Here is a 13,365-nt window from a genome sequence, read left to right as displayed (position 1 = left end):
TTTTTGAAGGATATTAATGCTACATATATACCATATGTCCAAGTTGGCTTCTCTTCTTTCATGCACATTAAAAATGCTTTTTCTGCCCCAGTCAGTTTGGCTCAGTGGATAGAGCATTGGCCTGTGGACTGAAAGGGCCTGGGTTTGATTCCAGTCAAGGGTACATGCCCGGGTTGTGGGCTTGATCCATATTAGGGGACGTGCAGGAGGCAGCCAGTCAATGATTCTCTGTCATCATTGATATTTCTATATCTCCCTTCCTCTCTGAAATCAATAAAAATATATTAAAAAATAAAAATGCCTTCTTTTTCTTCTGTTTTTACACTTTTGAAGAAAAAAAAATAAGCAGTTCTGATGGTGTATCTAATATGTCTTTTTCTCTCCCTGCTTTGAAGATTTTCTGTTTATCACTATCTTTCAGTAGGTAATTATGTGCCATAGTATGGTTTTTCTTTGTGTTTATCCCAACTGGTATTTGTTAAGCTCCTTGGGTATATAGGCTTCTGGTTATCAACAAATTATTGAAAACTTTCAGCCATTATTTTCTACAGATATTTTCTACACACCTTTTTTCGGACTCAAATTGCACATATGCTCCACGGCATGATGTTATCCCACAGCACACGTGGGCTTTATTCATTGTATATTCTGTCTTCACTTTTTGCTTCATTTTGGGTAGAGTCTATAGATATACCTTCAAGTTATCTGATCTTTTCTTTTGTGGTATTCAACCTGTTAAACACATCCAATGAAATTTTTATTTCTATTCTTCCATTTCCTCATGTTCATGTTGTCCTTTAATTCCTTGAGCACATTGAGGTTATTTATAACAGTTGTGGAAATATCCTTTTTTCACAATCCCTTCATCTCTCATTTTTAGCTTTCTTTCCATTAACTGTTTAATCTTGGTTATGGGTCCTATTTTCCTATTTCTTTTTTTTTTTTAATTTATTTTATTGCTTGAAGTATTACAAAGGTATTACATATGTGTCCTTATTTTTCCCCCGCCCTTGACAATCCCCTGGCCTCCCCTATCCCCCAGTGTCTTATGTCCATTGGTTATGCTTATATGCATGCATACAAGTCTTTCAGTTGATCTCTTACCCCCCTCCCTCCTGCCCCACAACCCTCCCCGGCCTTCCCGCTGCAGTTTGACAATCTGTTTGAGGCAGCTCTGCCTCTATATCTATTATTGTTCATAAGTTTATAATGGTCTTATTATCCATGGATGAGTGAGATCATGTGGTTTTTTTCCTTCATTCACTGGCTTATTTCACTTAGCATAATGCTCTCCAGTTCCATCCATGCCGTTGCAAATGGTAAGAGTTCCTTCTTTTTTACAGCAGCATAGTATTCCGTCGTGTAGATATACCACAGTTTTCTAATCCATTCATCTACTGATGGGCACTTAGGCTGTTTCCAGATCTTAGCTATGGTGAATTGTGCTGCTATGAACATATGGGTGCATATATCCTTTCTGATTGGTGTTTCTGGTTTCCTGGGATATATTCCTAGAAGTGGGATCACAGGGTCAAATGGGAGTTCCATTTGTAGTTTTTTGAGGAAACTCCATACTGTCTTCCATAGTGGCTGCACCAGTCTGCATTCCCACCAGCAGTGCACAAGTGTTCCTTTTTCTCCACATCCTCTCCAGCACTTGTTGTTTGTTGATTTGTTGATGATAGCCAGTCTGACAGGTGTGAGATGGTACCTCATTGTTGTTTTGATTTGCATCTCTCGGATGATTAGTGACTTTGAGCATGTTTTCATATGTCTCTTGGCTTTCTGAATGTCCTCTTTTGAAACGTGTCTATTTAGATCCTTTGCCCAGTTTTTGATTGGATTGTTTATCTTCCTTTTGTTAAGTTGTATGAGTTCCCTATAAATTTTGGAGATTGGGCCCTTATCAGATCTGACATTGGCAAATATGTTCTCCCACCCAGTGGGTTATTTTACTATTTCTTTGCATGTTTAGCAAGTTTTGATTGGTAAATGTTGTGACTTTTACATGTTGGATTTTATTGTATTCCTTTAACAGTGTTAGTTAGGTTTGTTTTGGCAGCCAGTTGTTGCTTAGATATTGGTTTGATCCTTTGAAGGCTTATTTTTAAGCTTTGTTAGTGCCGTTCTAGAGTAGCCTCTATAACAGCGGTTCTCAACCTGTGGGTCGCAACCCCTTTGGGAGTCGAACGACCCTTTCACAGGGGTCGCCTAAGACCATCAGAAAACACATATATAATTACATATTGTTTTTGTGATGAATCACTATGCTTTAATTATGTTCAATTTGTAACAATGAAATTGGGGGTCACCACAACATGAGGAACTGTATTAAAGGGTTGTGGCATTAGGAAGGTTGAGAACCACTGCTCTATAATGTAGCTAGTACTTGTTCTGGGCTCTTTACCCAATGCCCTGTGTAGTCAATGAAGTCTTTCCATTCTGGCTGGTGAGGGCTTCCAGGCTTTGTGAACTCTGGCAGTTATTCACTTTACAGGTAATCGTTCTCTCCCAAGCCTTGTGGATTTCACCCTATGCATGCTCAGATTGGTGTTCAACTCAAGTGGATCCCTAGGCAGTTCTGGAACTTTTTGTGTAGCTCCCTCCTTTTCAATACACCATCTCACAAAATATAGCCTCTTGGGCCTCCTCACAGCCAGTCTGTGTTCTCAGTTCAGCGTTTTTGCAGGCAGTATCTGAGTTCCCCTCCCTGCACTTGCAGCGTGGAAATGGCCTCCAGCCAGTAAATCAGAAGATTGCTGGGCCCACCTTGTTTGTTCCCTTCACTGTAAGAGCATGATCCTGCACTGCCTGTTGTCCGTGTCTGAAGTGGTTATTCCATGGCTATTGTTCAGTTTTTTAGTTTCACTGGCAAGTGAGGAGATCCAGATACTGTTTCCCTCTTGTGGTTGAAAGCAGAAGGCACATTTCATTTTTACAGAGACAGGCTTTTAAAGCAGCAAATTTTAACAAGTTAACAATACATTTGAAGGTACTGTTTTTGCTGTCAAGCATGTTAGGAGAGACACTAAAATGGTGTTTTTTCTAGTTGAATTTTATGCCAGTAAACCCTAGAAAATCATTTAGTAGTCTCTGAATTCATATCCTTAAGAAACTATCAGTTCACTGAGACAGGCTTCTGTGTTTTCATTGGATCAGTTTGTCTGGTGAGTCACAATAAATTCTCACACAGTTTGAATTGTGGAGGATTTTTTTCCCTGAATCTCAGTGTTTACCTTTGAATTAGTCATTAGCAGTTGATTCTGCTCTATAGTGCAGTACTCACTGTCCTCAGATTGGCACAAAGTAATCAGCCGTGTGAGGTTTCGGCAGGCCACTTATCTTCTGATCTCTAAGTGGAGGAAGCTGGACTAAAAGGACTTTACAGTCCCTTTTATTCACTTATTTAGTAAATATTATTATGTGTTCTAAGCACAAGAGATACATTAGTGAATGAGACAGACAGGGATCCTGCTCTCATGGAACTGTATGGAATATGACAATATATCCTATATAATAAAAGCCTAATATGCTAAGTGTCTGACCATTCATTCGACAGTTCGACCAGTTGCCATTATGCACACTGATGCCCCTGGAGGGCAGGCGTTCTGTCCAGTAGGTTAGCTTGCTACTGAGGTCCCGCTGATTGGGACTGGGCGAGATGGGCTGGACACACCCTGGGTCCCTCCCCAGCCCTGATCATGCACCGGTGGGGTCCCTCGACCTGGCCTGTGCCCTCTCACAATCCAGGACCCCTCAGGGGATGTCCGCAGGCCAGGCCAAGGGACCCCACCAGTGCACAATTCCATGCACCGGGCCTCTAGTACTATAAATACAAATCAAATGAGAAAGGAATAACTGGTGAGGAGTGCTACAAAAAACAAAGAGGGGCAATTGGAAAATGGTGATGGGAAGGGGCCCACATTAGATGGGGTGGTTCAAGAGGGCTTCTCTGAGGAGGTGGCATTTGACCTGCCATCTAGATAAGCAGAAGAAACCAGCCATTTGATACTCCCGCCAAGAGTCAGGACCTAGCTCAGTGCTGGCAGTCTGATTCTGAGACAGTCCAGCTGTAAACACTTCTCTCCCTAAATTAGGCCACAGAGATGTTATATCGCCCCATAGGTGGACAACAGAGGATCTCGGGAGTCATATTGGGGTGGGTGAAATCAGCAGGGACTGTAATGGCAACCTTGAGCCAGTACAGTTTTAACAGGAAGATGGAGGCCAGGTTCAACAGTCCTGGTCAGCATGAGCCAACATGAATCATTTCTAAATTTGCAGAACCATGGATAGCTCCATAGGACCCATTGCCTTAAAAAAAAAAAAAAAAAAGTTGGGCTTTTTCTGATTCATGTATAAAGGCGACATGCACTTCGTATCCTAGAAATCCTGCTTTGTGGAAGGAAGCCACCAGGAAAACTTCTTGGAGAGTTAAGGAATGTGTGGCTTTTTTAAATAGGAAAAGAAATGACACTGAGAAACACGAACAGTGTGGGATTTTGTCCTGGTAAAAGCCTGCTACCTAGGCCAACACTGCCTCCTCTGTTGCTGAGAGCATTCTAATGTGCATTGGTGTAGCACCAACTAAAAACTAGTTTGGAGTTAGTAACTTTTAAAGACCCAAACAGCTCTCACTTGTTATCACCCTGGCATGTGTAGTCTGCAAGAATCCCTCTTCCCAAGAAGGCTGGAGCCTCTAGCCTGTCTCCACTCATCACACCTCTGTCACCTCACCCTTTACCCCCAAGTCATGTGGCCTTCCAGCTTGCATCTGCACAGGATTATTTCTGATGTGATCTCTTTTTAGTCAGGGAAATCATTATTGTCAGCCATCACCTAAAGATCAGTTGTCCACTCACCTGCAGTTGTATTTCTCTGTTCCTTAAAGCAGCATTTAAAAAATATATATGTTTTTATTGATTTTAAAGAGACAGGGAGAAGGTAGATAGAAATATCAATGATGAAAGATAATCATTGATCAGCTACCTTCTACACATTCCACACTGGGGATCAAGCCCACAACCCAGGCATATGCCCTGATCGGGAACCAAACCATGACCTCCTGATTCATAGGTCAATACTCAACCACTGAGCCATGTCAGCTGGGCTTTTGAAGCATCATTTTAGCACATTCCTCATTTGAACATTATGTTTTTTATTTAACAACTTTTATCTGTCTTTCTTGAATCCTATAGTCTAGCTTTTACCCTTAGTACTCTAGTGAAACAACTTGCCTGAGTTTTTTAATGACTTCTAATCTCCCCTTTTTCCCTCCCTCCAATTACTTCTTCTCCATTCTCCTTTACCTCTCTGTGTATGCCACTACTGACACATCCTGTTGCCATGGCATTCTCTCTTTCCTTTTGGGAAGCCTGTTGTTGCCTTCTGGCTTCTCTGTTGCCTCCTGGTCCTGCACATGGCTCTCCCCAGCAGGCTCATTCCTCACTCTTCCCTTTGGTGTTCCTACTCTCAATTCAGCAATCATTTATGGGCACCAATTCCCAAGTACTTATCTCCAGCCTTGACTTCTGCTCCCTCTTTTGTGCTCAGTAGCAACTTCACCTGAATAAAATCTAATTTATCTTCATCTCATCCTTCTTCAGCTACATCAAATTCTCCTATTAGTATCCCTGTCTCCTGGGCACTAGGTTCTGTAGTTCATAATCATTCATGATCCATTTCTCTGTTCTCAAGAAGTTGTCTGGTCATGTCAACTCCAGCTTCAAATTGGAGTGGGTTGAGGAATGATGGACAGAGGTGAAAGTGGAGACAGCAAATATAGACCAAGTTAAGCTGTAAGGGACATGTGAGTAGAAGATAGTGCTGCGAAGAGCAGATTAGAGGGGATATCTAGAGTAGAAAAGATTGGAGGACATTTTTGAACACAGATGGGGAATGATCTGATACCGGAGAGATGGAAGGTTAACAGAAAGAGAAAGGGTCCTCAGAAGGATTCAGCTTGTCTTACTGGTAACAGCTTATTAAATCCTCTTTCAGTTAGACATACTTTAGGTTACAAATCCTTTAGAAGCGTATCCTATAGATTTGCCAGCATTGGGATGACATAAGCCAAGGTTATGTGTCACAGTATTGTTTGAAATATCAAAAAATTGTTGGATATTAGTGTATGTTGCCCTGTGGGTTAGTAAAATGAATTATAGTACATTTATTCAGTGGACTGCTGTGCAGCTTTAGAAAAGAATAAGAAAACTGGCCTGATAGACAACAATTTCTAAGATAAAGCAAATGAATAAAAACAAGATATGACAAAACACTATGTCTGGTATACTACCATTTGTATTTTTTAAAGGAGGGTTGAAGTAGAAATATTTATATTCTTATCTGCTTGCATATACTGTAAACCAAAATTCCCCAAGAGGTGCAGGAAAGGGGAGACTTCTTTTTATTTTATTTTATTTTATTTTATTTTATTTTATTTTATTTTATTTTATTTTTCAGGAGAAACAGTTTGCAAACTGGGAAAATACAGCATCCAGTGCAAACTGAAAGTGCACTCCACTGAGACAGAGGGGAAGCTGCCCTTTTTTTCTATCCTCACTGGAGGATATTTTTTCCGCTGATTTCCAGAGAGAGTGGAAGGGAGGTAGGAGAGGGAAAGAGAGAAAGAAACATCGACATGAGAGAGACACATTGATTGGTTGCTCCTGCATGCACCTCTATTTGGGCTGGGAAACCTGCAGCTGAGGTGCGTGCCCTTGACCAGTAATCGAACCCAAGACCCATCTGCGGGCCAAGGCTCTAACCACTGACCAAATCTGGCTAGGATGAGGCTACCTTTTATCAAGAAAGTTTCCAACCAGGTTCCCAGTTAGTCCAAATTGTACAATTCTGACTGGTTGTTATAAAAGTAAATGAGGATACAATTGTCCACTTCTGATTGAACGGAACAGGTTTCAATCCACTGATAGAAAGATGAAAGTAGGGCTTCCCTGCAGTGGGTGACTCAGACAGCCTACACAAGCAGGCCACAGTGTGGGAAGCCGAGAGTTCAGTCTAAGGATTTTCCCAATATACAGAGTATTGGAGGAGCCCCTGTCAGCAAATGGCTGCTAGACTCATTCTTTATAAAATTTGGACCTTCAGTTCATCATTGGAAGTTTATTTCAACATATACATTTCTTCTTGGGGTTTACATCAGATCTGTTTTTCCTCAGGGCCCACAGATATTTCAAGGATACATGGAAACCAGACAGTGGCTAACTGGAGGGCTGAGGGTCCTGGGTAGATGGCACCTTAGAGACGGGGAGATGATGGGAGGCCTTTCACCATATGTCTTTTTTACATTTTTAGACTCTTGAACTATTTACATGTATGTTAATCTCTTCCAATTTTTAAACAAACTGAATTGATTAAAAAAGTTTTCCAAAATACTTGTGCCAGTTGAATAAAAATCAGGTGGTTTTACATCGGAAATGATTTGACTTCTCTAAATGTCCTGTTGTGAATCTTCTTTGGTGGCCTTGGCCTATTCTTTCCCTTTGGAGGAAATGCTTCCAACTCATATTTTATCATGTTCTTCTTCTTAGAGAACTTAACTTCTCCATTGCTAATTTTATTAAGCAGTTTTCTTACATTTCCTTCCCTTTCTTCTACCCAAAGGCTCTGTGTACTCATTACCAGGTTAGATAATATGTAGACAGGTCATATAAATAGGAGGATAATTATTTACCTAATACTTGAATTCTTACCCTGACATTTCTTGGTAACCCTAGGAAAGTATTAAATAAAACTCTTGACTTTATCATAATAAATATTAAATTCAGGAGATCATATCTTTAAGACGAATTGAAAAACAGCAGCCAGGTTTGACGTTGAGGAGCTGCCACAGGCAGGAACTTTTGGTGGCAGGAAAGAGAGCTGTCTTTAGTGATAGAACATGTAGTAGAGCTAGGACCCCTGGACAGGCATCATAAGTGGTCACATCCCAGGACATCCAAAGGAACTCCTGAGTATCTTGAGTACCTCACTAGGGCTGGTGGTCTGCAGTGGCAGCCATGGCACCAATTGGTAGAGCAGCCCCGCAGAAATGGATGGTTGCACCTTAACTGGTTTGGCTCAGTGACTAGAGCATCAGCCCACGGACCGAAGGGTTCTGGGTTCAGTTCTGGTCAAGGGCATGTACCTTGTTTGCGGACTCAATCCCCAGTAGGAGACATGCAGGAGGCAGCTGATCTATTTTTTCTCTCTCATAGATGTTTCTATCTCTCTATCCCTCTCCCTTCCTCTCTCTAAAAAAATCAATAAAAAATATTTTTTAAAAAAATAAATTGGTGGTTGCATCGTGTGTCTGCACAAGTTGATAGATTATTTTGGTTCTAATAAGATATTTTCTTGAATCAGTTTCCTTTTTCCTTTCAACTTCTCAAGCCTGGAATAGGTATTATCCATGAGACCCATTCTCTTTTAATACCATTCTTCAGAAGTCTCAAATTTTGTTGCTTCTTTCAGCAAATACCTTCCCATCTTTCTTTTTTAGGCAAAATAAGCAAGAGGGTGATTTCCTTGTCAGACTTTGATGGAAAACAAATGCCCTTAAAAGTAGGCTTTCCAAAGTTTCTGATTTTTAATGTTCTTGCATTAAAACGTTACAATTCTGAGTTTGTAAGGAACATTTTTAACTAATTCAAAGATGACACTGGGAGTGAAATTGGTAGCAGGACATCACAGACCACTGTGATTTCAAACTCTTGGCAGGTACATCTCCGTTTATGGACGCATTAACAGCTAATGGAACAACCAACATACAGACATCTGTTACAGGAGTGACAGCCGGGAAAAGGAAATTTCTTGACGACAGAAGAGACCAGCCTTTTGACAAGCGGTTGCGTTTCAGTGTGAGGCAAACAGAAAGTGCCTACAGATACAGAGATATTGTCGTCAGGAAGCAGGATGGCTTCACCCACATCTTGTTATCAACAAAATCATCAGAGAATAACTCACTAAATCCAGAGGTGAGAAATGTTCCTTGGGCTGCTTTGTGCGTCCTGTTTCTCCAGGCCCTGTTTGCCAGGCCTGCTCAGCCAAATTGGCCCTTTTTTGTGTGTTTTTCTAACTCTCCTTCTGGGCCATTTCATAGTAACCACCAGGAGGTAGGAAGCACAGGTGAAGTGTGACAGTCTTGGTCCTTGTAACCCTCATGACTGCAGTGAAGTCGGGACAGTATGCATGTGTTGAGTGTCCATCTTCATTGTCAAGGGTGTGGATTGGGACAGGAACCAGAGTTCTGAATGGAGGAGGTGGTAATTGTGCTCCAGGTTATGAGCTCTTAACCTGGGGGCGTGTGGGGCATCTGGGAGATTCCCGCCTCCCTGAAGTTAATGTAGAATGTGTGTGCGCACATTCTTTTCTTTATCTCGTCATCAGATTCTCAAAGGGTTCTTTGTTGTAACAAGACTGAAATAACCCTGGGTTTCAACCCGTTCAGAGTATTTTAACATCATTCCCAGTCAATCTTCAGCATGGAAGTGGAACTTAACACCTACAACAATTTCAACACATGTTCACTACTTGTAGTACCTGGTAAAGTTAGTTTTCAAGGATCAAGGGAAACTAATGCTTGCAAAGGTTTAATTCTTTGACCTAAATAGATAACCTTGGTTCTAGTAATATCTAAAATCAGAAGTATTTGAACTCGCATTGTACCTTATTTAAAATTTAAAGTTCTGGTAATTGCTTGTTTTCCACTTGTGAGCAGCGAGGTCAAGTTTTTCCCAAACAAGAAAACCAAACTGCATCAAGTTTGTATATCTGGCCAGGGTCACATGACAAACCAGTTCGGCACTGGTTCCCAGTCCATTTTCAGACTACAGAGCCCCTTCATTGGTTATTTGTAAATGCTGCAGAGATGATTCCAAATGGTTTTGTGCCTTTCTTACAGTCTCCATGCTCAGATCCTAGCACCTAATGCACTTAAGCACCACACTATTGGGATTTCTGTCTCAAGTGTGGCAAGCTGGTGTTCAGCAACAACAACAAAACCCAGGGAACTGAACTGGTTTCTTTCAATGGTTGAATGTGTCAACTGCTGTTTCAAGTGGACATAATATGTAATTTGCCTTATCTTGTGAGAGCCACAATGACTGGGATATTAAGGTAACTTAGATTCACATGTCTTTCCAATTATACTTTCTGGCTAGCATTCCCAATCTTTGGTTACAGAAATAAGAAATCTGTGAGTTATTTTAAATTGTGGTAGATACAGGGAACAGTATTAGGCTGTAAATCTACTTTGTGTAGATCTAGATATTCCACAATGAAATGCTTTTAGGATTCTGTATCAAAAATACTCTTTGCCACTTTAATTTTTGGTGACTTTCAGGTAATGAAAGAAGTCCAGAGCGCACTGAGCACGGCTGCTGCCGACGACAGCAAGCTCGTGCTGCTCAGCGCGGTGGGCAGCGTCTTCTGCTGCGGTCTCGACTTTCTTTATTTCATACGGCGCTTAACAGATGACAGAAAAAGAGAAAGCACTAAAATGGCTGAAGCTATCAGGTATGCATGAATGGCATTTTTAAAACATTGGTTTGAGTGTTTTGCTTTTAGTTACCAATGGCTGATAGGACAGGCTTAAACAAGCTTGTGAATGAAATGTACATCTCCTTCCACTGGGAGACACGAGTAGTAAAAGTAATTAAATCATCTATCTTTTCTGTGGGCCTGGCATACGTTACTACTTGCCTTGAGCAAATAACTGATTTCAAGTCTGGCTCAAACCCTGTGAAGTACTCAGGGAACATTTAATGATTAGAGTATACAATAGCATATAGCCACATTATTTGTCATATGAGTGTGTTCTGTCTTCGCCCCTTAAATAAAGATGCATTCTCTTTCACATAATAATTTATATTTGCTTGACTCTAAAATAAATTGTCTAGGCTTTGTGATGATCCAGTTTCATAATATCACACGAAAAGTTTTGTTGTGTTTTTTTTTTTTTAGTATAAGCAGTACACATTCTTTTTCAAATTTATCCTGAGCGTCAACGACACATAAAACTATAACATAGAGTAAAAAGTAAAAGTTTTCTCTATCTCACCCCCCATCTACAGTTCATTTGTATGTCTTCCCCAACCATTTTCTAAACATTTTTAAATATGTATTACACACACACACACACACACACACACACACACACAATAAAGCTTTACTTTTATTTCTGTTAAATAAATGGAATTATACAGTGTTGTTTTACAACTTCCTTTATTCATTTAATAATATGACTCGATGTTTCCATTTTCTCTGTTTCTGTTTTTGGATTTTTCCACTACTATATCTTAACAGTTGAAAATCTTTTCCTAGAACCACATAATTCTGCTATAAGCATGTCCAGGTGCATATATTTTATGTCCCTCATTTCTCATGCTAATTACTATATGTATCTAAAGTATCTAATTTTCCATAGTGAAATGTACTTATTTATTTAAAGTGAATGAAACCCAGCCCTGGCTGGTGTGGTTCAGTTGGTTGGAGTGGCATCCCATGCACAAAAAGCTCGAAGGTTTGGTTACCAGTCACATACCTAGGTATCGGGTTTGGTCCATGGATGAGGTGCATATGAGAGACAACTAGTCCATGTTTCTCTCTCACATCAATGTCTGTCTGTCTGTCTGTCTGTCTCCTTAAATAAATAAATAAATAAATAAATAAATAAATAAATAAATAAAGCCTTGAGTGAAGATTAAAGTGAATGAAGCCGAGTCACCAACCAAGAGGACCATTGTGCTCCCCACACACCTCCCTAAAATGACATGTCTCTAAGTGAGCCGTTAAGGACCCTTTGCTATTTACAGAAAGATGAAAACTTAGAGAGTCACAGATTTGCAAAATGGCAATAAAGTTGGTTGGGTCGTCTCTAAAATCCCTAGGTATTTGGAGAGTTGACGTTGAGCCTCTTTTGATAATTACTGGGCTTCGTGTGGCTGAGACCCTAAGCAGTGACCTTGGGGACACAGCTTTGTTGTCCCTAATCCATTCAGAAGTGCATGTCAAGATTGGTAGAGTGCGCTTCTGTTTTGGTAGGTCTGGAGTTGCGTGTGGCATCTCTCTCTGACAGATCTCCACATGTCGGGCATTACTTTGGCCTTTTATAACATTTTTAATGATTTTCAAAATTATGTTTTCTCATATGGTATATACATGTATACAGGCATTGTTTATTTCTTAGTCTTCTTGAACATTACCATTTCTTAAGCTATCATATAGTAGTTTTTCAAAAATACTTTCATTTCAAGTGTTATTTTTAGTCTCCTAAATAATTTCAAATTTGTAGAATGCTAGATGGGACCATCTTGTTATTCAGTTTGAAATTAAACTGCTTGACCATCCATGTGATTCCTTGAGAGATTGTCAGAGATTGTCTCTAAGACAATCCTAATTGTTAAGTCCATTCTATCTTTTCAGGATGAACTAGTGAACTTAATTTTTATTTTTCTGGTACAAATCATGTCTTAGATGGTGACCGCATGTTTTCTGTAAGAGCACACTGATTTTACACATAATACTGTGATTTGGGGAGATCTGCTGTGTTAAGAAAATAGACCTTGCCAGCCAATGCTTCTCAGTGCTGGCTCACTTCACCCCACAGGCATTTCCCAGTGCGCCATTTCTAAATCTTGTTGGTGCCTCAACCCTAATCCCAGCCCATTCCTCCAGGGTTGAATTGCTCTTGTCAAGGCTAAGGCTCATATTGTTGGGATTAGAAAAAGCAGAGGAGAGATAGATTAGAGAGATTTCATTTGTTAAACTTCTAGGTAATGCTAAATGTTTATTTTCATCAACTACCCACTCCCCCACTTTTTCTCCTGACCTTCCCACTCTCCTCACTCCTCATAAGAACTGAATCAGTATTCTAGGGAAAAGTCAAATCCTGCTTTAGGGAAACTTAACTTGGGTCTTCTTTAAAGAAATGAATATATTTTTGTCATTGTGAATTTTTCTTAATGTACACTAGCAAGATCCTAAAAATAATTAGTTACACCAGATTCACTTAACTTTTACTCTTGCTCATTTGCATTTCAATTAAGTTTTATATGTATAAAATTAGCCTATACACATAAAGCTATTGCTATGTGTATTTTTTTGTTTCTTTGGTATCTTGTCTTGATTTCTTATAACTTCGGGGCAAAGAATGTCATTATAGCAAGTTTCCAAAAGAAAAGTAGGAAATAAGATTAGATTTAAACATTAGCTTTGTCAGGAATCTACTGCTGCTAATTCTGTTATCAGAATTATTGGTGATAAACAGCTTACAAATAAATTGTAATAAAAATATTTGGTACATTAGTGATAAAATTATTACGAGTCAGTTTGTAAAGTTAGGCTTTTGAAATCTTCGGGAACTGA

The 13,365-nt window shown here is 39.9% G+C and overlaps 1 protein-coding gene across 3 annotated transcripts in view; it reads left to right on the top strand.

Moving 5' to 3' along the window:
- Nucleotides 1-13,365, top strand: part of CDYL (chromodomain Y like) — a 239,474-nt gene that overhangs the window by 209,545 nt on the left and 16,564 nt on the right. For 2 of the 3 annotated variants that reach the window (XM_036347827.1, XM_036347825.1), the window contains exons 3-4: nt 8,719-8,975; nt 10,343-10,515. In XM_036347827.1, coding sequence (XP_036203720.1) covers nt 8,719-8,975; nt 10,343-10,515 — 430 coding nt within the window. The remainder of the gene's footprint in view (nt 1-8,718; nt 8,976-10,342; nt 10,516-13,365) is intronic. The other variant, XM_036347826.1, reaches the window with a different exon arrangement.

This window comes from Myotis myotis, unplaced genomic scaffold, assembly GCF_014108235.1.
Source record: "Myotis myotis isolate mMyoMyo1 unplaced genomic scaffold, mMyoMyo1.p scaffold_m19_p_2, whole genome shotgun sequence".
NCBI lineage: Eukaryota > Metazoa > Chordata > Mammalia > Chiroptera > Vespertilionidae > Myotis > Myotis myotis.
The sequence above is the reverse complement of the archived record's forward strand: the minus strand, read 5'-3'. Positions and strand labels throughout refer to the sequence as shown.